This window comes from Stigmatopora nigra, chromosome 1 (assembly GCF_051989575.1).
Source record: "Stigmatopora nigra isolate UIUO_SnigA chromosome 1, RoL_Snig_1.1, whole genome shotgun sequence".
Lineage (NCBI taxonomy): Eukaryota > Metazoa > Chordata > Actinopteri > Syngnathiformes > Syngnathidae > Stigmatopora > Stigmatopora nigra.
This window is the reverse complement of record NC_135508.1, coordinates 2,619,071-2,642,882: the sequence shown is the minus strand read 5'-3', so window position 1 is coordinate 2,642,882 and position 23,812 is coordinate 2,619,071. Positions and strand designations below refer to the sequence as shown.

The 23,812-nt window shown below is 37.4% G+C and overlaps 2 protein-coding genes across 14 annotated transcripts in view; both read right to left on the bottom strand.

The window, feature by feature from the left end:
- Positions 1 to 7,576, bottom strand: part of ralgapb (Ral GTPase activating protein non-catalytic subunit beta) — a 36,632-nt gene extending 29,056 nt beyond the window's left edge. For 7 of the 13 annotated variants that reach the window (XM_077712368.1, XM_077712370.1, XM_077712371.1 and 4 more), the window contains exons 1-8: positions 7,421 to 7,576; positions 5,605 to 5,820; positions 4,537 to 4,739; positions 3,807 to 3,973; positions 3,543 to 3,729; positions 2,138 to 2,269; positions 1,733 to 1,911; positions 274 to 342 (exon numbers count right to left, since the gene is read on the bottom strand). In XM_077712368.1, coding sequence (XP_077568494.1) covers positions 274 to 342; positions 1,733 to 1,911; positions 2,138 to 2,269; positions 3,543 to 3,729; positions 3,807 to 3,973; positions 4,537 to 4,739; positions 5,605 to 5,781 — 1,114 coding nt within the window. In that variant the 5' untranslated portion in view covers positions 5,782 to 5,820; positions 7,421 to 7,576. Of the gene's footprint in view, positions 1 to 273; positions 343 to 1,732; positions 1,912 to 2,137; positions 2,270 to 3,542; positions 3,730 to 3,806; positions 3,974 to 4,536; positions 4,740 to 5,604; positions 5,827 to 7,420 lie in introns of all 13 variants that reach the window. The other 6 variants (XM_077712377.1, XM_077712381.1, XM_077712378.1 and 3 more) reach the window with 2 other exon arrangements.
- A 5,561-nt stretch (positions 7,577 to 13,137) lies between these two features.
- On the bottom strand, positions 13,138 to 23,415 carry e2f1 (E2F transcription factor 1). Its single transcript, XM_077719832.1, has 7 exons — positions 22,259 to 23,415; positions 20,907 to 21,006; positions 18,548 to 18,767; positions 17,308 to 17,460; positions 16,955 to 17,069; positions 15,196 to 15,457; positions 13,138 to 13,939 (listed from the first exon to the last, which is right to left on the bottom strand). The coding sequence occupies exons 1-7, from the start codon at positions 22,508 to 22,510 to the stop codon at positions 13,719 to 13,721; spliced, it is 1,323 nt and encodes a 440-aa protein (XP_077575958.1). The 5' UTR covers positions 22,511 to 23,415; the 3' UTR covers positions 13,138 to 13,718.
- Between the last annotated feature and the right edge of the window lie 397 nt (positions 23,416 to 23,812).

Sequence of the window (23,812 nt, the reverse complement as noted above, 5' to 3'; positions counted from 1 at the left end):
GGGTAGAAGGAAATAAAATGACATAAAACTGAATCTGTGCTTGATTTTAAGCAGAATTAATTGGTTAACATGCGAGAAAAGTGGTTAGAACCAAATCACAGGTGCCTATTATTCATCCTGATTATACTTTTTCTTTGTCCACAGGTGTTACAAATGCACCTGTAATTAGGCCTGAAACTCCTTCCTCCCCACTTGTTAATATCATCACCACCAATAAACACACCACTTTATTAATAGCCCTTATTATAACAACATGGCAGCTTCTGTTTGTACCATGAGAGATGAGCACTGGACAAAAAGAGAACACCCTTTCCCGCACTTCTCTCTTTTGAACTGAGACACCTATAGTGTAGAGACAAAAATACATATGGACATGTAGTAATTGTCACGACTCCACCGAGTTTGTGCATCTGGCTTTTACACTGGTGAGACCTCGAGTATCTGAAATAATGTGAAATTGTATTTGCTTTATATAGATTTTCAGATTTCACTGATCCTCTGTAAAGGTTACCGTATTTTCTCGCATATAAGTCGCCTTCGCGTATAAGCCGTATCCTTAAAATTGCCTGAAAATTGTTGAATTTTACGATTTCTCGCATATAAGTCGCCCCCTGATTCACAATTTTCACCTCCATATTCATGGTTTTAATAGGGAGTAAAAATGTGTAACTTTGAAGGGAAAAATCTTGAAAAATGATCGAACGTAGTATTTCTGAGATACTGTATCAATCAAAAGGATCGGCTGATGGATTTCCGAATGGTTGTTGCCTGCATGCGGACGAATTAAAAGAGGAAGTCATGTGAGCGGTACAACCAGGAAGTATGTCAAGGCTAGTAGCGTCTAACTACAGGTAAGAGGTAAGATGGCGGCGCCCTGAGTGAGTACAGTGTTCCCTCGCTACTTGCGCTTCAGCTATCGTGGACTCAGAGCTTTGCGAATTTTTTTCAAGAAAAAAATAAATAATAATAAAAATTAAAGATACTAAGTTAAAATTATAAATTACATCATTTTACAAGAGGTGGAAACTAAATATTCAATAGGAATTAGTAATTGCATCAAAGAAATGGTCAATAACATGGTGAGAGTTCAGGAATGGCATTGATGACGTCATGGCTGTTTACAGGCGCATCTTCACCGCCCCCAAAAAAAAACAATGTTCACAACTCCCAATAACGATGTTTCTTACGTGCAAAAAAACTGCAGAAGATCCTCCATCCGGACTACTATGATGTTTTTGCTTAGTGGTGCTTTTGTGCACGTTTCTTTAATCACTTTTGAAGGGGCACCCCTACTTCACGGAAATGCACTTATTGCGGGGGGTCCCAGTCCCCATTAACCACGATAAGCGAGGGAACACTGTATTAGCAGGCACAAATGAGTTCATTTTTTTGCAATATACATTTTTTTTATCCTGAATTTCATTCAGACGTCAAAATAAATTTAGTTTGACATTTTATCGTTTATGTATTATGGCGTTTCGTGCATGTTAAGTCTAATTTATGCGCATATAAGCCGTACCCTTGATTCAATCATTTTTTTTTTAGCGCCAAATACGGCCTATATGCGAGAAAATACGGTAATTCAATTTCCAAGTACTTTTACAACACGCATGCATAGTAAGTAAGTCTGTGATACTTTACATGCAAATGTTAAAAGCAAACATTTAAAACATTGTGGCCTTTCAGACAGGTACTACTAATTAAGATACATAGAAAACTTATATTTTCTCACCAAGGAAGGCATCCACAAGGCAGCTAACCCCCCTCATAGCCCTGAAGAAAATCTGGGGTAGTTGTTTTAGGCAGGGGTGCAAAACCACCTCGTGAGGGATGCTACTGGAATTGAGAAATTGTTCTTGAAACTTTGGAGTGGTGCTCACTATCGCTGGGTTACTCAGGTCCACTGGGTTGCTATAAAATAGAAAGTACATTGCAATTAGTTTCATAAAAAGACAGAAGAAAACCTATTAAAAAGGGGGAGGTTATCATTTATCACTGATGTTTAATGAGGTGATAGAAACAATGGATTGGTTTCACTTTGAGAAAGGACAGTGGACCTTTTGCATATATATTTGAAATATAGGAGATCCACTTGTACAGGGAGAGTGGTAAATGATATTGAGGCAAGTTTATGTACCTGAGCATGTGTAAAAAACGATACCACGTCTGTGCTATGCAATCATTGTCCATCTCTAAAGGGATTAGGTTGGCGTCCTCGTCGGGAACTTTAAAAACGGGGAAGGTAGGTCCGTGGGTGAAGCGCAGAAGTCTGAAAAGAAGATTGCAAACAGGAACATAGTCAAAGAATAGTCATACATTCAAAAAAAATATCACATTCGATTTGTGGGTTAGAATTACAGACTTTTCTCAATGTAGTTATACCATGTTTTTTTGATAATACAAAATCTGCTTTGTTTCAAAGGACGTGCTGCTATGGTTGTCCTAGCGTTATAAACTTTTTAGCATGCATGCTAGCATATGTTTTAAAAAGGCTACGGGAGCAAAACGGAGTCGTTTTTGTTTTATTGACGTAATGTGTATTCACGAAAGTATGAGTCAAGGTATTCAAACATCTAGAAATTTGTCAAAGTCCTCATTTTCTGTATCCGACATAGAGTTTAGCCAAGTGGGCGACTTTCTCAACATTGCTGGGTTCCATCTCATTTTCAGAGTTATCGTTTTGCATTTTTGTAATAGTGATTCCAGCTTTGACGAAAGGGTGAATCATGTTGATCGCAATAAATGGCGTGGCGGCAAGAAATTGAACCTGTCAGTCAAGCAGTTTGGGTCATATAACATTTTGAATTTAGCCCATACACAAGGCGCACCGACTGATTGGGCGCCCTGTGCATTTTGGACTTTTAGGTGCATCCAATAGGATTGAAAACAGACTACAGAGGGACTGTGCAGATCCACTTGAATAGGTGATTCTGCATATTTAACCTTCTGCATATTTAATCTCAGTCTGCAGAAGGTCTTCATCTTGGGACGATCTGTGTGGCTCCAGTTTTTTTTAACTAGGTCTACAATGTCTTCTGTGTCTGTCTTGCTATTGCAACCAAGCAAATTTCCCAAATTCAGGATGAAATAAAGTTCGAAACTAATCCAAACATTATTTTAAATACATTCCTTTTTACCTTATGTTGTACTTTATACTTTTGACTTTAATGATGAGTATGTTAATACTAATGTCCTTTTTTTCTGTTTATGTTTCATATGTACTGTTAACGAATGCACTTTTTTATATGTATTGTATCTTGTGCTGACCCGGCCCATCTGTCAAATTTTTAAAGTCAATGTAGGCCTCGGGCCGAAAACTTTGCCCACCCCTGTTCTAGTACCTTAATGAAAATATCTCCACAAAATGTTCTGCCTAACATGATAAATAATTCAGATGAATCTATTCAATTATTCATACAAATCAGGTGATCACTCCACAGCCTTTGAGTACACGGCCTCAAAGAGTTTTGAGTACATCTGGAATTTTCCGGTCTATCTTAAAATGCAAAAAGTTCAAGTCGTACATATATTTCAAAACTAACCTGGAGGTTAAGGCACATGCTACCCGGCTCCACTGCTCAACAACAGGTGGATGATGCCTCCAGTTGGCAAGCATCTCTTTCGCCGTCTTCCAATATGGCGGCGTAGGAAAGCAACGGGCACATGCGAGAAGCCACACTTCAAACAATACTGCCATTAACTTCTCTGCAAGTTTCTCTGCCACTCCCACTGTAAAGAAGCAGTCATTAGTACGGCAAATGAAGACTACGGATAGTCCAATCACATCGAGGAACGACAAGGATTACCTCCAACCGTAGGTGGAGCGAGTAAGGTATCATTTATCCGGAGCAGGAAGAGTAAAAGAACCTCCCAGGTCTCCCTCACCATGCAAAAAGATTCCCGAGCCAGTTTTTGGACGGCGGTAAGGACCTGGTGACAAAGCCTGATATGATTCAGGCTGTGTTGCTCGGGCCTAGATAATGACAAAGACAACCGGATTCACCTATAGTTCAATATCATACATTAAATCATGACTAACAATACAAATTAAGGTATCAGTGATAAAAATGCAGTAATCTCCTACTAAAAAATTACATTTTATAGTGAACATCTGGACAATTTTGCACAATTTGGACATTGAAACTTAGTTACCGTATTTTCACGACTATAAGGCGCACTTAAGTCTTAAATTTTCTCCAAAATAGACAGCGCGCCTTATAATACAGTGCGCCTTATAATGGTTTTTGGTTTTCTGTTTTTTCCATATATAAGGCGCACTGTATTATAAAGCGCACTGTGTATTTTGGAGAAAAATTTAAGACTTTTAAGTGCGCCTTATAGTCGTGAAAATACGGTACGTATATCTATAATGTTTACATGATATACTTATAAATCATTTTGTTACATTAACACATTATCTACCACAGCAAAACATTTTAAAACCCCATTTTTTATACCAATTTTGTTCCTGACAGACTAATTAAAGTGCATTCCTTACAAATAGCTAGTTTAGCGCTAATGCTTATTGGTACCCACCTTGGTACAAAGACATTGTGGAGATGTTTCAGGATAGTCTGCACATACATATTGGGCTCTTTAACCACAGGCATAGGCATGGAGTCTCTGGGTGACACTAGGGCCATCATCCAGTCCGTGTATACATCCACGCACAGTTTGACGGTGTCGCCTTCTAGGGGAAGAGTGAGGCCATAGCAGAGCACCTCCATGGTCCACTTCACCTTTGGGAGGCCAAACAGTTTTCAGTTACAAGTCTTAAAATATCTAGCTAGGTCTACAATGTCTTCTGTGTCTGTATTGCGACTGCAACCAAGGAAATTTCTCGAATATGGGATGAAATCAAGTTTAAATTTAATTTAAACACATCTTTGTGCCTTATTCAGAGTTCTTGTGGGTTTTTGGTGCTTTATTTCATGCAACGGTTTACCAATAAATGAATGTTTGTAGTCCAACATTGAAAGGAAATAATATAGTGGTACCTCTACTTACAAATGCCTCTAAATACAAAAGTTTCAGGTTACAAAACACTTAACTACTTAATCATTTTTTATGTATTTGTTATTATTTATTGATTATTCATTCATGGTGTAGCTTTGAATCTCATTATCCTTTTATCATGACAATAAAAGCAATCCAGTCAATTAAATACGGAAATTACCATTCCAATATACGAAATTTTATACATAAGTACAACCGTATGATTTAAATTTAAAAAATTCCTCTAAAATCATGGCAGTTTTTAAACCTGGATGGGAATTATATTGACAAATTGAGTTTAATTTATGTAATAAGAGACACCACATATTAATGAATATATTCCTATTCATGTCAAGGGCATTTGTAAGTAGAGGTACCACTGTATTATTCTCTTTAAGGTTGCTCATATGTTAGGTTAGAACTTAATTTCATCCAGAATTCAATAATTTTTTTGGTTGCAGTAGAAAGATAGACCCAACACAGACACAGAAGACATTGTAGACCTAGTTATAAAAAAAACTGTAGCCACACATAGCAAGTCCACAAGGTGGATACCTTCTGCAGACTGAGACTGAGGTGACTACAAGTATATTAAGAGTTTCCATTTACCTCCTTGTCCGTCTTGAGGATGTTCTCGGTAGCCACGGGGCTGACGGCCGTGCAGAGCGGCTTGACGACAACATTTGCCACCTCGGTGCCCACATTGGTGGGATAGGAGTGGAGAACACTGAGATGGCCCTGGTCGCTTTGCACCACCAGCTGTAGTGAGCGCCACTCCGAGTACATGGTGACGATGGCGGTTGTGCTTCTACTCGCACCTCATCCCTACACAGACACGTATGTTCAATAAACAGATGGTGGTCAAAACGGGACATTTTGTGGCGAGCAACAAAGGAATGAACATGCGCCAAGCTCAGTTGCCGCCCTACTTATCAATTTTCATCTGATGGATCCGGATTTAAGCCTAATACATACCTTCTTTATTATATAAATTATCTTGTAATGAGTGACTAATGCAGGGGTGGTTAAACTTCTGGGCCCGGGGGCAACATTGACTTTTGGACAGATGGGCCGAGTCAGCACAAGATACGATACATATAAAAAAAAAAACATTGGACAACATCGGCGGGCCGGATTAAAAGGTCTAGCGGGCCAGATGTGGCCCACGGGCCGTAGTTTGCCCATGGCTGTTGTATACTGTAACAGCATGTAATTTAAAGTCTGAGGATTGGATTTCTGATTGTAAATTTAGTGTTGCAGACAGACAATCTTGATCGTAAATTGTACATAAAATTGCAGTATTTGATCAAATATATATTTCATCCAATTAAAAAGAAAGCAAGTAGAATTTTAAGCAAATTCCCAAGTTAATCACCAGACCCAAACCCAATTGAGAATGCACTCCACCTGTTGAAGAGGGTAAAAAACATGTACATTAGCAAATTAGTAAAACATCCTAGGCGTTGTTAAGCCTTTTATTCATTTACTTACAGACTTAAGACTAATTGACAACAAATATTTGGAGCCAAATACTAAAAAAGGTGACCTTTTAATCCATGTTAATTACTTTTTCTCTTTAGTTTGAGGAAAACTTGTAATTTTTACACCATTCTCCTAATGTGGATGCAAAGACCAAATTAAATCTGAAAACCCGCAGCCCATGTTTAACTACAAATTCGTGGAAATACTATGTGTACCCAAAATATGTGAATGATGACAATATAGCAATATTTACTAAACAAATTACTCGTGCATTTGTGCACAACCTCAATGTTTCTATTAGAGACGACGGGTCACAATGACTAAGCTTCCTCCTCCACCAGCCTTTCATTTTATGCAAAATTAAACTAAGCCTACTGGCACAATACTCTGTGTTAAAATACAGAAGTATCATATTTACACAATGCAAAAATAAAACAATGCATAACAAGTGAGATTTGTAGTTTGCCGCTATGCATGTTTGATACGGCGCAGTTAGCATTAGCTAGTTACGCCCCCCCTTCCCCCTCACCAAAAAATACATAAGTAAATACCCACATTTATCTCTTTGCAAAGCAGCATTGGTCCACGAGTTAAAATTAGCACTGCAACCAAGGTTCAGGGTTCGAATCCCACCCAGAAAACACTACCGAAGAGCATTAGCATGCTGCTACTAGCTAGCATAAACATCACAACATCCAGCGTTAGCTAGCTAGCGTTAGCCACTGCTTGCTAACCAAGTGCGTTTCAAACAACGCTACATTTACCATATCATTAAAACAAAAACTGAGTTCTAAAATACCACTTTAGTTATTCCACTCATAATATATCTTATCTAAATTAGCTACGCCGTTGACATTCACCGCAATGTTTATCATCAGTACTCTAGAGTGAACTACAATAGTCACAATTCGGTGTATACACAAAACATGTTGAACTACTTTACCTGGTCCAAATGAGGATGTCATAATAGATCTCAGAAATGTCAGTTTTACTCCGATTTAGAGCCAAATAGCCTCCATCTTCACAATGTCAAGACTTGAATTGTACAGCTTGACACGGGAAACAGGATGTGATACTGACGCCTCCAAACGGTGGTTAAATAAACAGCAACGGACTTTACCCAAAATATTGGACGTTTAGTGAACCAAATTCCCCACTTTCCTCCTTTTTAATCAAATAAACCCTTCTTAAAATGTTTCCAACCTACTCAATGCAAAAGTCAAAACGCCATCCGATATTTAGGCTGCCCTTGTATATAAAGATGTATTCGTAGTACCAAAACTGACCGACAGGGGGTAGCAAAATTTCATATGTATACTACTAGTTTACCAGACTGCAGAAAAAAAGTGGACCAGTTTATGTATCCTTGAATATTCCGTTTTGTATAGATCTGAAACGAGTTTTAATTTAGCTTATTTTTTTAATTTATTTTTAGATTTTACAAAATGATTTTTGAACTAAAAACAGAAAAAAATGATAAAATAATTACAATTATTGATTTAAAAGGGAGAAAATCACAAAATGTAATATACATCTATACTCTTTATTTTAATTTGAGCCTAAAACAGAAAGTCGGCACTCATGATTTATTTTCCCGGGTCATTCAAAATGATACGGCGGGCCAGATTTGGCCCCCGGGCCGCCACTTTGACACCTATGGGTTAGAAGAAAGACCAGGACCTACTGCAGACTTTTTCAGAATCGGTTTGAGACCCTTCTTTAGGAAAAACATGGAACAGGATTTGTTTCAAAACAAAAGACTGGTGGTTTAGTCAGCTTTAATAGTACTTACTTCCCTTATAAAAAAAAAAATAAAAAAATGAAAATGTTAAAAGGGATAGATGCAATCTATTCCCAAATCAATTGCCATGCTAAAGTTGCAAAAGACCAAAAATTTGTCAAAATTTGTAACTCAGATTATTCAAAATGCACCCATGTTACCGGATTGATCCAGTTTTACAGACCAGTCAAATCAAATGCAGAAGATGCTGATGACGTAAAAATAATGTGAATTTGAGGTATTAAAATTGAAAATTTGGTTCTTTTCGGAAATTTTTGATTGAAAAAACATTGAAATGACATTTTTTTGGGTGATTTCCAGAGTTTTAGGAAGAAATTCCAGAGAAGTTGATTTGATCGCTTTTGACATTGCTAACAAGGTCTAAACCTACTGCTTGTATTAAGTTTTTGAGGAAAAAAACAGCTTTTTTAAACATTTTAAAACAAAATCTGAGACACCCAGCTATACCTTCCATGCGCGATGTTGCTAAAAAAAACATCCATAAATTAAAGTGATGCAAGTGACGGAGGAAACCAAAATACACATTTTTGAGAATGTTTTGGCCATGACAAGAAAGGACGAAAAAATTAAATAGACCAACAATCAAAAACTCAAGGAAAAAAAAATCTTGGATCCTTCCCTTCCTGGTAGTAGCAAGACCTGAACCCCTTCCATACAATATCAACAAATAATAAATAGAAAATCAAACACTGCAATAAAAGCCAACTAATTTTTCAGTTCATACGCCGCTACCCCAAAAAAAAAATAGCTAGCAAACATAACGAAAAAAAATAACTAGCAAACATGATGGAAAAAAATGGCTTGCCAAAATTTGACGCGAAAAAAATGGCTTGCCAAAATTTCACGCGAAAAAATGGTTTGCCAAAATTCCACGTGAAAAAATGGCTTGCAAAAATTTCACGCGAAAAAAACGGCTTGCCAAATTTTGACGCGAAAAAAATGTCCTGCCAACATTTGATGCGAAAAAAATGGCTTGCCAACATTTGATGCGAAAAAAATGGCTTGCCAACATTTGATGTGAAAAAAATGGCTTGCCAACATTTGATGCGAAAAAAATGGCTTGCCAAAATTTGACGCGAAAAAAATGGCTTGGCAAAATTTGACGCGAAAAAAATGGCTTGGCAAAATTTGACGCGAAAAAAATGGCTTGCCAACATTTGACGCGAAAAAAATGGCTTGCCAACATTTGATGCGAAAAAAATGGCTTGCCAACATTTGATGCGAAAAAAATGGCTTGCCAACATTTGATGCGAAAAAAATGGCTTGCCAAAATTTGACGCAAAAAAATGGCTTGCCAACATTTAACGCGAAAAAAATGGCTTGCCAAAATTTGCCGCAAAAAAAATGGCTTGGCAAAATTTGACGCGAAAAAATGGCTTGCCAAAATTTGACGCGAAAAAAAATGGCTTGCCAAAATTTCACTCGAAAAAAATGGCTTGCCAAAATTTCACGCGAAAAAAATGGCTTGCCAAATTTTGACGCGAAAAAAATGGCTTGCCAAATTTTGACGCAAAAAAAATGGCTTGCCAAATTTTGTCGCAAAAAAAATGGCTTGCCAAAATTTGACGCGAAAAAAATGGCTTGCCAAAATTTGACCTTGACCCGAATGGAAACGAGAAAGTTTGTTATTGCTCATAAATTCCGAAAAAAATCAATATGATTGGTCATAAGTTTAAAGTCAACAACCCGACAAATGAGTATTGATTATTAAGCATATGATAAGACGTCCCTTGATTCTGCAACTTCAACGGTTTAAGTATCAACATGAAATGACATGTTTAAGTGCACTTGAAGATAATTTAAAAAAAAAACAAACAACAGCTATTGAACGTTTTGAGGAATCTTTCTCATCTAACTTTCTAAGACCATCTAAATTTCACTAAACCAGCAAATACTGGTTCTATCTAATGCATCTCAAGACTTAGCTGGACAAAAATTGACTAATTTTTTCGGGTTCTATTGATTGAAATGCCAATGACCGCATTTTCTCGCATATAAGCCGCATCTGCGTATAATCCGTACCCTTGAAATTGCCTTAAAATTGTTGAATTTTACCAAGTTCCATTGATTTAAATGCCAATTACCGTATTTTTTCGTATATTGGCCGCCTTTGCGTATAAGCCACACCCTTAAAATTGTCTTAAAATCATTGAATTTTACCATTTCTCTCGTATAAGCCGCCTGTGCGTATAAGCCTTACACTTAAAATTGTCTTAAAATCATTGAATTTTACCATTTCTCTCGTATAAGTCGCCTGCAAGTATAAGCCTTACTGTTATAATTGTCTTAAAATCGTTGAATTTTACCATTTCTCTTGTATAAGCCGCATCTGCATATAAGTCGCACCTTTAAAATACCCTTAAAATCTTTGAATTTTACAATTTCTCTCGTATAAGCCGCCCCCTGATTCACAATTTTTCACCTCCATATTCATAGTTTTACTAGGGAGTACAAATGAGTTATTTTGAAGGAAAAATCTTGAGAAAAAAAAAATGTTTATGGAATTTCTGAGATACTGTATCGTCTGCTGGATTGCACATTATTAGGATCAATAATATAAAGAAGTTAAATTTAAAAAAGGAAGTCATGTGAGCAGTACAACCAGGAAGTATCCATAGCGGTCTAGTTTAACATCCATAGGTAAGATGGCGGCACTTTTTCACGATTTGTGCAAGATACGTTTTTCTTTCTTGAATTTCATTTAGACATCAAAATATTTTTTAAGCTATTTATCAGTTTATCTTTTCTCTATTTTGAAATAAACGACCATATTGTCTTGCATTATCGTGTTTCGTCTTTGTCGCCTTGTAGAGTCAAGTCTAATTTGTGCGCATATAAGCCAAACCCACAATACAATCATAGTTTTTATAGTGATAAACACGGCTTATATGCGAGAAAATACGGTACTCGAACCCTAACCCTCAATCCAGTCATTTTTTAGTTAAAAATACGGCTTATATACGAGAAAATACAGTACTTGAACCCTATGATACACTCTACAACCCCGTTTCCACTATCGAACTCTACCAATCCCTATCTATACTCATAAATCACTTCCACCTGCCTTCCAACACACTTAAAAACCTACCAAAATAATCTGGACGCATACATAAATAATTTAAATATACCTACACCTATGCAAAAAGCCTAGAAAAGAAGCCCTGTACAATTTTGGGTGTGATTCAATTAAAATCACGTCAAAGTGAATTAAAAAAACTTGCACTATGTGCGTAATGGACCTTTAGAAAACCCCTTAAATGGACAATGACCAATCCTAAGTTTTTTACTTTTTAATGTAGCCTTTTTTTGTGAACTGGTATGCTTTGTGGTTTCCATTTTGGTACGAATCGATATATTTTGGATGTAATCAATCCTCCATTGTGTATTGTAAACCCCTTTGCCTCCATTTAGAGGATATTGCACTGAAATTAATCCAAAATAAATAAAATACACACTACGGCAAGGGTGTCCAATACATCGATTAAGTTAAGTACTAGTCCATTACTAAAAGTACTATTCGGTAGTTCGAGAGACAGTGAGATTTGATCTAAGGATTGAATTTGTAGTAAACTTGTTTATGGAACTTTAGCTGGGAAACAAGCACGATTATTACCGGCTTAGACGCCATTTTGGGTCCTGCTGAGCTTTGTCATGGGGAAATAAGGGTAGATTGCGCAATATTGGCTCCTTGAAAATTAGATCTTTGAGCAAAAAAAATTGAGTAATACAGTAATCCCTCGAATATTGCGGTTAATGTAGACCAGATAATCGAAAATATGCAAAGTAGGGTCACCCCTATTAAAAGAATTTTTTTTTTTTTTACTTCAGTGCTGAGCAATGGTCCCTCAATTTTTCATTGGTCTGGGCAGAAAGACAACCTCCCTGAGCGCACTGAGTACCAGTATGAGTGACATCATCATTGCTGGCTATGGGCACACCAGTATTACACCTGCCATAAGCAGGTATATGTCAATGTTCCTTCTAATTTTTCATGTAAAACATGCTGTAAAACACGAAAAACATAAGAGTGGACAGAGCTAGTGTCACTGGCTGCCACGTAAACGGCGCCATCATGGGAAAAGGAGTATAAAAAATAAAATAAAAACTTCAGATATCGTCCAAGAGAGTAGAACGTAATTGCGCACAGCTTAGAGGGAACATTGATGCCGAGTCCTGGTAGCAAGAGTGGCTTCCAATTATGAGTTTCAGCATGGATTTTCACATTTTTATGAACTTAAAAAAATACCCATATTTATATATATATATTTTAACTATTTATACGTCAATCATTTTTTTAAAAATTATCTTCAGTGCTGAATCCTAGTATCAAGAATGGCTTCCACTTATGAGTTTCAGCATGGATTTTCACATTTTTATGAACTTAAGAAAACCCTAGAGATATATATATATATATATATATATATATATATATATATATATATATATATATATATATATATATATATATATATATATATATATATATATATATATATATATATATATATATATATATATATATATATATATATATATATATATATATATATATATATATATATATATATATATATATATTTAAAAAATACATTTATACATTTTATATTTTTTTAATTTTTAATTTTTTTGTGTATAAATATATAGGTATTTTTTTAAGTTCATGAAAATGTGAAAATCCACTCTGAAACATGTAAGCGGAAGCCATTCTTGCTACTAGGACTCAGCACTGAAGCTAAATTAAAAAAAAAATAATAGCAAAAAAATAATCACAAAGTAGTGAATTTGCGATAAGTGAATTTGCGATAAGTGAATTTGCAATAAGTGAATTTGCGATAAGTAAATTTGCGAAAAGTGAATTTGCGAAAAGTGAATTTGCGATAAGTAAATTTGCGAAAAGTGAATTTGCGAAAAGTGAATTTGCGATAAGTGAAGTTGCGATAAGTGAAGTTGCGTTAATCGAGGGATTACTGTATACCTGTCTTCCTGCCATGGCTTGTGCCGTCAAAGAGCTTGACGGACTAGCGACAGTAACTATTGGGCCGGACATTTTTTGGCGAAAGGTCCATTGGCCAAAAAGTCCAACAACGGTGGACCCTCGAAACTTTGACGATTTTATCATCGTATTAAAACGATATCTGGACAGAAGTAGAAATCATTTATATAACCCTAATTAAATAGCGAGCAGGTGGACATTTGGGAATAAAAATCACTTTTCTCTCGACAGAGTGGAATCTAAACGTAATGAAGTTGTATATTGACAAAAGGATGTATTTTGTTAACATAAATAATGATTTAAAACGTCTTGCTATAGCAAAAAGACTTAAAAATATTAACAAAAATAAAAGGTTACCTGTTGCTTCACCAGATCTGGAATTTCCGAGGTTCCTTTCTAAAGGTCCGACCTCGGCACCCCTAAAAAATAAAACCCACCCACCCAATTTTAACTGTCCCCCAAAACCTGTGAGAGGTCGCCGAAGTCACAGTCGAAGAGTTCAGTGACCCCAGAGTCGCCCTCCAGTCCGAAGTGGTAGTCGGTGCTGTGTGGGGGGGAAACGTTGATGAAACCGTCCAATGGGAGAGGGAGGCTCTCTCCGTGGAGGAAGTCCGTGGGGAAGTCAAAGTCATCCAGGCCTGAGAATGGGTCGGTGCCCATGAGAGATTCTGCCATTTAAAAAGGGGAAAAAATTCAAAACCAATGCTCTTTTACTTCTGGGTGAAAATGTGATCACCTTTTGGTTGCTTGACTGATTGTGTATGTGTGTGTGTGTATATAAATGTGTACATGTGTGCATATATATGTGAATGTGTGTATATATGCGAATGTGTGTATACGTGTATGTGTGTGTATATGTGTGTGTATGTGTATACGTGTGTATACGTGTGTATACACGTGTATGTGTATACGTGTGTATACACGTGTATGTGTATACGTGTGTATACACGTGTATGTGTATACGTGTGTATACACGTGTATGTGTATACGTGTGTATACGCGTGTATACACGTGTATGGGTAAGTGTGTACATGTGTATGTGTGTACATGTGTATGAGTGTAAATGTGTATGAGTGTGTACACGTGTGTATACATGTGTACGTGTTTATACATGTGTATATAAATATATATGTGTATATAGGATACATGTGTATACATGTGTATTTGTGTGTATTGTGTGTATACATGTGTACGTGTATACATGTGTATTTAAATATATATATGTGTATATACATGTATATACATGTATACATGTGTATTTGTGTGTATTTATGTGTATACTTGTGTATTTGTGTATACATGTGTGTGTATTTGTGTGTATTTATGTGTATTTATGCATGTGTGTATATGTATGTGTATGTATGTGTATGTATGTGTATGTATGCGTATGTATGTGTATGTATGTGTATGTATATATATATATATATATATATATATATATATATATATATATATATATATATATATATATATATATATATATATATATATATATATATATATATATATATGTCAGCAACATGCTTATTTATTTTATTTATTTGTATATTTATGTATTAATTTATTAACTTATTTATTACCCATCTATTTATGTCTACAATGTCTTTTTCTGTCTGTATTCTCACCCTCTTGCAACTGTGAGAATGAAATTTCCCAAATACGGGGTGAATAAACTTATCTAAATTTCATTTAAAGTATTAAAATTGCCTTTGGTCATTTTATGACTTAAGTTGTTGGTAGGCTTTGCAAAACCATTGTGAAACCGGGGATCCTATATATGATTAAATATGACCAAATGAAGATCAATTTCTTCCATCAAAAAAAAAGCTGATATTAGTATCTGTGCATAGCAGTGAATGAGTTAAAAGGAGCAGTATGATCTTTGGAGGAAGCTGATTTTAAAGACAAAATAAAATATGAGTACCTGCTTCACCACCTAACAACAGCGACGAGCATTCTGGCTGAGATGTTGCCGTCACGGTGGACGACGTCGAGGCGGGGGAAGATAAAGCCACTTCTAAAGCCGCCGCAAAGCGCCCGTCCTTTCTCGGTGTGGAACAGTCGATATCGGCGTTCGTTTTCGAAGGACTGCTTCCCGACGCGGGGCTGGAAGCGCCGGAGGTGCTTTCGGGGCAGAGGAAGACGTCGATGGGACCTCGCGTGCTTTTAAGTGAAACCTGGTAACCCTGGAAATGAAAGGTCAAAATTGGGAAAGGTGCATTTTTAGGGTCAGGGGTGGCCATCTTGACTTCATTTCACTTTTCTTTGGCTAAAATGACAATATACGGGTGTCGAAGTGGCGGCCCGGGGGCCAAATCTGGCCCGCCGCATCATTTTGTGCGGTCCGGGAAAGTCAATCATCAGTGTTCTCGTTACCTCTGCGTCCTGCGTCTGATACGCACAGCTTTTCTTCCAGACGCACAATTTCAAGTAATGTGCTTTTTTCGGACGCAAAGAAATTTTTATCAAAAAAAAAAACCAAAACACATATATCCGATAGCAAACCAATTTATTCCACATAATCTTTGCGAAATAATTCTCGCGAGACTAGCAGACACTAGCAGACGAAGGAGAGAAAGCGATAGCAAGAGTTTCGTAATAGTGTAAGAAAGATAAAAAATGTTTCAGAAAAAGCAAAACAGTCTGGATAGTTATTTCGCAGTTAAAAAATACAACTAGTAAGAAAAGAACTGCAGAAGATTCGATCGATGATCATGAAGCAAAACGGGGGAAGCAAGGAAAAATACGCACATTTCAAAAGACTTTTGGCTGCAAAGAGAGGAGGATCTACGAGCTGAAAGACTAGTACAATGATAAATAAACCCTAACCCTAAACCATATAAGAAATAAATTAAATCTGAATGTTTATATATCGTTGCTTATGTTTTATTTGCATCCGTAGTATGTTGGGACTCGTGACAAGTTTCCTGGGACGCACAGTTTTCAGACAAGCGAATCCCTGGGACTCGCAGTGTGCCAATTGTAAAATTATCACTGAATCATGAGTGCCGACTTTCTGTTTTAGGATCAAATTAAAATGAAGAGTATAGATGTATATTAAATTTCCGGATTTCCCCCCTTTAAAATCAATAAAAGTAATTTTTTAATCAATTTTTTCTGTGTTTTTAGTTCAAAAATAATTTTGTAAAATCTAAAAATATGTTTAAAAAAAGCTCAAATAAACATTGTTTTAGATCTATAAAAAAACGGAATATTCAGGAATTTTAATACAGTTCTTTTAATCCATTTATGAAAAAATAAATCTTAATATTTTATCTAAAACGGTCCGGCCCACATGAAATCGAGTTGACTTAAAAGCGGCCCGAGAACCAACACCTTTGATATAGACTATGTTGTCCGTTTGTCCTCCACATAATACGTCTAATTTTAATATTATTAAACACACTTCAGAACTATTAAACCACTAGTTATTTGTTACTTTGTTAATAGATGGCAAATTAGAACAAATAAATGTTTTTCCAATCCAATATCCTGTTTTCGGTGACAATTTTTAGGATTTCCAGAGTTAAAGGAGATTGTCAGGGGTGCCAGAGTCTGCATTGCCTGTCTGGAGTTAACTCCTGGAATCCCGGGGAAGTCAACAGCTCTGATATTTACATAACTTGCTTTAGGCCTTAAGTTTGTACACCCATTTTAGATGGTGTTTTTTGATGATATCTTACCTCACTGGGGTCCGAGACTTCCATTTGGGTCTCTGGTGGGGATCTGATCACCATAACTAACTGGTCTGGAGAGTCAAATGACGTCCTCAGATCTTGACAGAGGACATAGCCCCATGTATTGCGCATTAAGGACATAATATGCACATGTCCAACTTTTCCCCATATAAATATAGCGCATCAGCAAGCAATGTACCCAGACAGTCAAGCTGTCAGCGTCATACAGCGACATCTACAGAATCTTGAATTTAGTGCATACTGATTGGGCATCACTTTGGAGAAAATTTTACTTTTAAATGCCCCATTTTGGTCAAAATGAGGGTGCTGGTCCCAATTCCAGCCGGTCAAAAGGATATCTTTTGCTCTGTGGCTCTTCCGGTAACAACCTGAGTTGGAGGTTGCATTTAGAGATGAGCTTGTCCAGCTGATCCTCAGCTGCGCCGAGTTGGCAAACCTCCTTCCGTAACTCCCGGTGGAGGGCGACGGATGCCCCGTCGACACGGCTGCCGCTTTAAAGGAAATTTGTACATCGTGTTTGAGTCCAAAGCTAGCTAAACACATAACCTGGCTAACAAATTCAAGTCTGGGAAAGACCCTTAAATATTTATAAAGCAGAATTGGAAAGTAAAACAGGTTTGTGTATATACCTGACATGACAGTAGTGATACAATGCCTGCGTTAATTTGAGTTCAAATGTTATAATCTCGATTATTAGGGTTCTGGGGAATGTGCTAAATATATATAGTTTAAAGCTTTGTAAAACAGACTTTTACATTAAGGTTAATTTTATACATATATACATATGATATGATCATACATAGATATACTTGTGATTTAATGTATGGTGCTCGGACGTTTGGTCGCCGGTCTTTTGGTGGCCGGTCAAATGGTGACAGAGAGTTTACTGTTGAAACCAGCTCTCAAAATTATATTCATGAGAGAGTTTAATATCTAAGAGAGAGTTTAATATCTAAAAGAGAAAGTTTAATATCTAAAAGAGAAAGTTTAATATCCAAGAGAGAGTTTAATATCTGAGAAAGTTTTAATATCTGAGAAAGTTTTAATATCTGAGAAAGTTTTAATATCTGAGAAAGTTTTAATATCTGAGAAAGTTTTAATATCTGAGAAAGTTTTAATATCTGAGAAAGTTTTAATATCTGAGAAAGTTTTAATATCTGAGAAAGTTTTAATATCTGAGAAAGTTTTAATATCTGAGAAAGTTTAATATCTGAGAAAGTTTAATATCTAAGAGCGAGTTTAATATCTAAGAGCGAGTTTAATATCTAAGAGCGAGTTTAATATCTAAGAGAGAGAGTTTAATATGACAAGAGAGTTTAATATCTAAGTACTGTTTAATATCCAAGTACATTTGACCAGCGACCAAACGTCCGGGCCACCAAACGTCCAGGCGACCAAAACGTCCAGGCGACCAAAACGTCCAGGCGACCAAAACGTCCAGGCGACCAAAACGTCCGGGCGACCAAACGTCCGGGCGACCTAACATCCGGGCGACCTAACATCCGGGCGACCTAACGTCCGGTCGACCAAAAACGTCCGGGCGACCAAAAACATCCGATCACAGATTTTTTTACTCACAGCCACTGAATGTGATTCTTTGACTTTTTGGAAATGAGCTGAATGCCCTCCAGAACATTGGTAATGTCATAAAGACGTCGTTTCTGGACATCCAAGACTTGCGAGGCCCAGTTGAGGTCTACCACACCGTCAGCTGATTGCGAGAGGAGGTCCAGAAAACGCTTGGTTGTCAGGTTCAAGGAGGTGTCATAACGAGACTTTTCAGTCAGCGCTCGGGGAACTAAGAAGGAGAAAAAAATGGGAAATCACCATCACATTATGGAATAATTTCACATCTGTATTGTACTATGAAGACCCGAATAATAGTAGGCACTGTAATAATAGTAGGCAGTGGAAAATTCCAAAAATAATGTAAAATTATATTAATAGACACGACATAGTGTCTAAACAGATTTGATGCATAGAATTAAAGCTATGATGGAATATTTATTATAAAATCATATCAAGGACAATCATTATAATTTTAATCAACAGTTTACTAGTAGCCTCAAACAAAATAATATGTTTAAATTCCATAATTAGCTACAAATTAAAGTCATGATGATCGATTACATAGGCTAGTACAGACATGGGCAAACTACGGCCCGCGGGCCACATCCGGCCCACTAAGCCTTTTAATCCGGCCCGCTGACATTGTCCAAATAATGTATTTTTTCCCCTAAGATGGCGCCGTCACGCAGAAGCCAGTGGCAGTAGCTCTGTCCACTCTTATTTGTTTTTCGTGTTTTACAGCCCCTCTCTTTTTTTTAAATTACATTTTAATATTTCTTAATACATTCCATTTTACTTTACTTTGTACTTTATACTTTTACTTTAATGATGAGTGACGAGTATGTTAATACTTTAGTCCAGGGGTGGCCAACCAGTCAGAGACCAAGAGCCACATTTTTTACCGTGTTACCGCAAAGAGCCACATTTTTTACTGTGTTACCGCAAAGAGCCACATCACACAGATTTATTGTAAATGTCACACACCAGCATAGTAATGACATAAATTGACTCCTACAGTACTAACAGCACAGGCCAGTCATTATCAACAATGAACATTGTGTGTGCACTGTCTCACACAGACAAACTCTCAGTTCAACCAAGTCCACAAACAAAAATATAATAATTTACAATAGCGTTTTTCTTTTTCTATGCATGTTACTTAGTGGGACTTCTGTCATAAAATCAGCGCCTATTTTTGCGCAACATTCGCTCCTTGTGAGCTGTCATTTATTATGAATGGCTTTTCGCTAGTTAAAAGCCATTCATAATAAATGACAGCTCACAAGGAGCGAATGTTGCGCAAAAATAGGCTCTGATTTTATGACAGAAGTCCCACTAAGTAACATGCATAGTAAAAGAAAAACGCTATTGTAAATTATTATATTTTTGTTTGTGGACTTGGTTGAACTGAGAGTTTGTCTGTGTGAGACAGTGCACACACAATGTTCATGCGAGGCAGACCAAGGCGAGAGTGCTCAGCCGGGAGCAGCCAATAGGAGAGCGAGGTGTACACCCACGTGGTGGGCGAACTAGCGCGCCCACCACGTGGGTGTACACCTCGCTCTCCTATTGGCTGCTCCCGGCTGAGCACTCTCGCCTTGGTCTGCCTCGCAGGGGGTGTGGCTTTTTCAGCCGACGCTCGATCTTTGGGATACTTTTTGTGTGCGCGACGCCGTTCATTGTCGCTTCTGGTTCACGGGAGCTCTCCCACTCTGTTAAAAACGTTTACTCAAATGACCTTGCTCCTACTGGGAAACTTTGAGGTATTTTCATCCCAAGCACATGCGCATTGGACGAAAATACCGTATTGAACTCAAGCGAAGCGCACACGCAAAAAAAAATAAAACACAAATACAAACTTTGATATGGACGTAAGAGCCGCATGAAACCGGGCAAAGAGCCGCATGCGGCTCGCGAGCCGCGGGTTGGCCACCCCTGCTTTAGTCCCTTTTTCCATTTATGTTTCATATGTACTGTTAACAGATGCAGTTTTTTATATGTATCGTATCTTGTGCTAACCCCGCCCATCTGTCAAATTTTTAAAGTCAATGTGGCCCCCGGGCTGAAAAGTTTGCCCACCCCTGGGCTAGTATGTATAATGCAACTCTACCAGTGGCATTTGCACGTTCTTACTAGTACTACGTTAGTAAAAACAGCACATGTGCTTTACACGTAAAAAGTTAATGACATAGAACAATGTTGCGGCTGCACGGACTTAATTGAGGCAAATATTAATAATCGTAAGCACCCAAATAAGAATTGTAGGCATGCAAAAGTTTGAGTTGAAAAAATAATCGTAGGCATACAATTATTCGGGTCTTCATAGTGTTAGTTTTTTTTTTATATCTATTGTAGTTTGTGTAGAAACCTCTAGGCGGGGCAGGTGTAGAGGGTGGCGCACATCTTGAAGATGGTCGGGTCGTACAAAAGTATTGATGGTCACTGTCTAGGTCCAACTTCCTCTTAACCTAATGAGATGCAAATTATGTTGTGAGTGAAATGATGGGAATGCGTCTTGGTTTTTGGTATTTGGAAGAGGCTAAAAGCACACAATGGAAAGTTAAGTAAAAAACAGGAGGACCAAAAATTCAAAAACATCACCTGGACAGTGTTTGTTATCTTAGGGATGGAAAACTGATTAAAGTCCTAAAAAATGGCAATTTAATAATTTTGGTTGCCGGTCTTTTGGTCCCCGGTCAAATATACTAAGATATTAAACTCTCTCTCTCTCTTTGATATTAAACTCTCTCTCTCTTAGATATTAAACTCTTTCTCTTAGATATTAAACTCTCTTTCTAAGATATTAAACTCTCTCTTCGATATCAAACTCTCTCTCTTAGATATCAAACTCTCTCTCTTAGATATCAAACTCTCTTAGAAACTAAACTCTCTCTCTCTTGGATACTAAACTCTCGCTCTCTCTTAAATATTAAACTCTCTCTCTTGGATATTAAACCCTTCTCTCTTAGATATTAAACTCTTTCTGTCTTAGATATTAAACTCTTTCTTAGATATTAAACTCTCTCTCTCTCTCTCTTGGATACTAAACTCTCGCTCTCTCTTAAATATTAAACTCTCTCTCTTGGATATTAAACCCTTCTCTCTTAGATATTAAACTCTTTCTCTCTTAGATATTAAACTCTCTCTCTCTCTCTCTCTCTCTTAGATATTAAAGTCTCTCTCTCTCTCTTAGATATTAAAGTCTCTCTCTCTCTCTTAGATATTAAAGTCTCTCTCTCTCTCTCTTAGATATTAAACTCTCTCTCTCTCTCTCTTAGATATTAAACTCTCTCTCTCTTAGATATTAAACTCTCTCTCTTAGATATTAAACTCTCTCTCTCTCTCTCTCTCTTAGATATTAAACTCTCTCTCTCTCTCTCTCTCTTAGATATTAAACTCTCTCTCTAGATATTAAACTATTTCTCTTAGATATTAAACTCTCTCTCTCTCTCTCTCTTAGATATTAAACTATCCCTCTCTCCTAGATATTAAACTCTCTCTCTTAGATATAAAACTCTCTCATAAATATAATTTTGGGAGCTGGCTTCAACAGTAAACTCTCTGTCACCATTTGACCAGCGACCAATCATCCGAGCACCATAATTTTACACGAGCTCATCCCAAACAGACATCCAATCAATTTTAACAACAACCTCCAAACTCTTTCATTCCCAGCCTTCCCACCCATCCCAAATGCATTGGACAAGCCAAAGTCCTCACCGATGGTCTTCCCAGAGCTGGCCTTCTCTTATCTTGCAAAGCCACGTCGGCGGACCCCTGCGGGGTGGCGAAAAGCAGAATTTCTCCCGTGCTGGACGGAACCCCACCCGGATGAAGTCCCTCATTTCCTGGACTGGTGATGAAGACTATCTGATGGTCTTGACTGGAACCAGCACCCCCGTAGTTGACCACGGTTTCAAAGACAGTCAACAGATCCTCTGACGTATGCCCTGTTATCAGGGTCTCTGACATGGCAGGGGTCTCACAGTTTTCTAGGTCAAATCAACTGGAGTCCTCTACTTTAAAAAAAAACCTTCTTATCTATGAATAGGAATCACGTTGCCTTCAAGTGTTTTTGGGTAACTTGGGAACTCTTTATGGAGAACTTCCTCATGAGTAGAGACACCCAAAGGCAATTCTACATTACAAGATGTTCTGCCATTCGTCTTTTTAATAAAATAAGACAGACGAAGACGCAATTGAGGTCGCCAGAGGTTGTTTTGAAGCACGAGGCAGTTTAAAAAAGCAGAGAGACGACAAGCTAGCATGCTAAACCTTTTGTTTTCACCTGCGGTTGTCAGCACGAGACCAGGCCCCGTCAACTAGAATGCTAACAAGGAGCTAACCGCGCATGGGAACGAGGCAAAAAGTGACTAAAATACGAAGACTAAAGTCGTCGTTTATGGGGTTGGGAACTATGGGACGACGCCGTGTAAAATGGACCAAATAAAATGACGTGGAAAACTTTAAAACACTTTTTCAGGAGTCGTCGGATATGACAGTTCGACGTTAATAAGACAATAATCCTTCCACAAAAGGCACTTGGAAATGAATTAATGTCGAGCTGAACATGAAAAAATTGACGTCCAAAATGGGTAAATACTGGTGATTCATATTAGCAAACTAGCGTTTCAGTAATTAGCCGCAACCCATCTCGGTTTGTTGGGGTATACGACGATAAAGTATAGACGTAAAACAAAACAGAAACTATAAAACGTGGAGTGGTAAAGTTTCACGAACGATTATATTAATATACGTTATTCCAAGGGAAGTTGGAAGCGGGTGGGGTCCATTTGGAAAAGTTTGTTGGTCGTTGGTTCGTCGTCTGTGAATTGTTGTTATTCTCCCAGCTGATGTGGATCTAAACAAGGCAGGGGCGCTTTTCGCGCGAAATCTTTTTTGCCGCGAAACTGACACGTGTCATAGTATGGGGCTTCTTATTGGTCGAAAGGAAGAGGACCAGACGAGATTAGTGACGCGCTCGCTGATTGGTGCATTTTGTTGTCAGTCATTTTTATCACTTGCAGAGTCCTCGATTCAAAACATTACGGTTTTTTTTTCGTGTCACACTGAGAACATTCGGTGTTTTTTTTAATTAAAATTATATTTATGGGTGGAATTTCGTTTTATTCTCAAAGTAATCAGCGGTTGTATTTCTCTTACCCCTTTTTAGCAATCACAATATTATTTCCGATAATGTATTAACCCTTTATTGGGCAAGTAAAGCACCCCCGTGACCCTTGAGGTTCAGGAAATAAATTAATAGAAATAAAT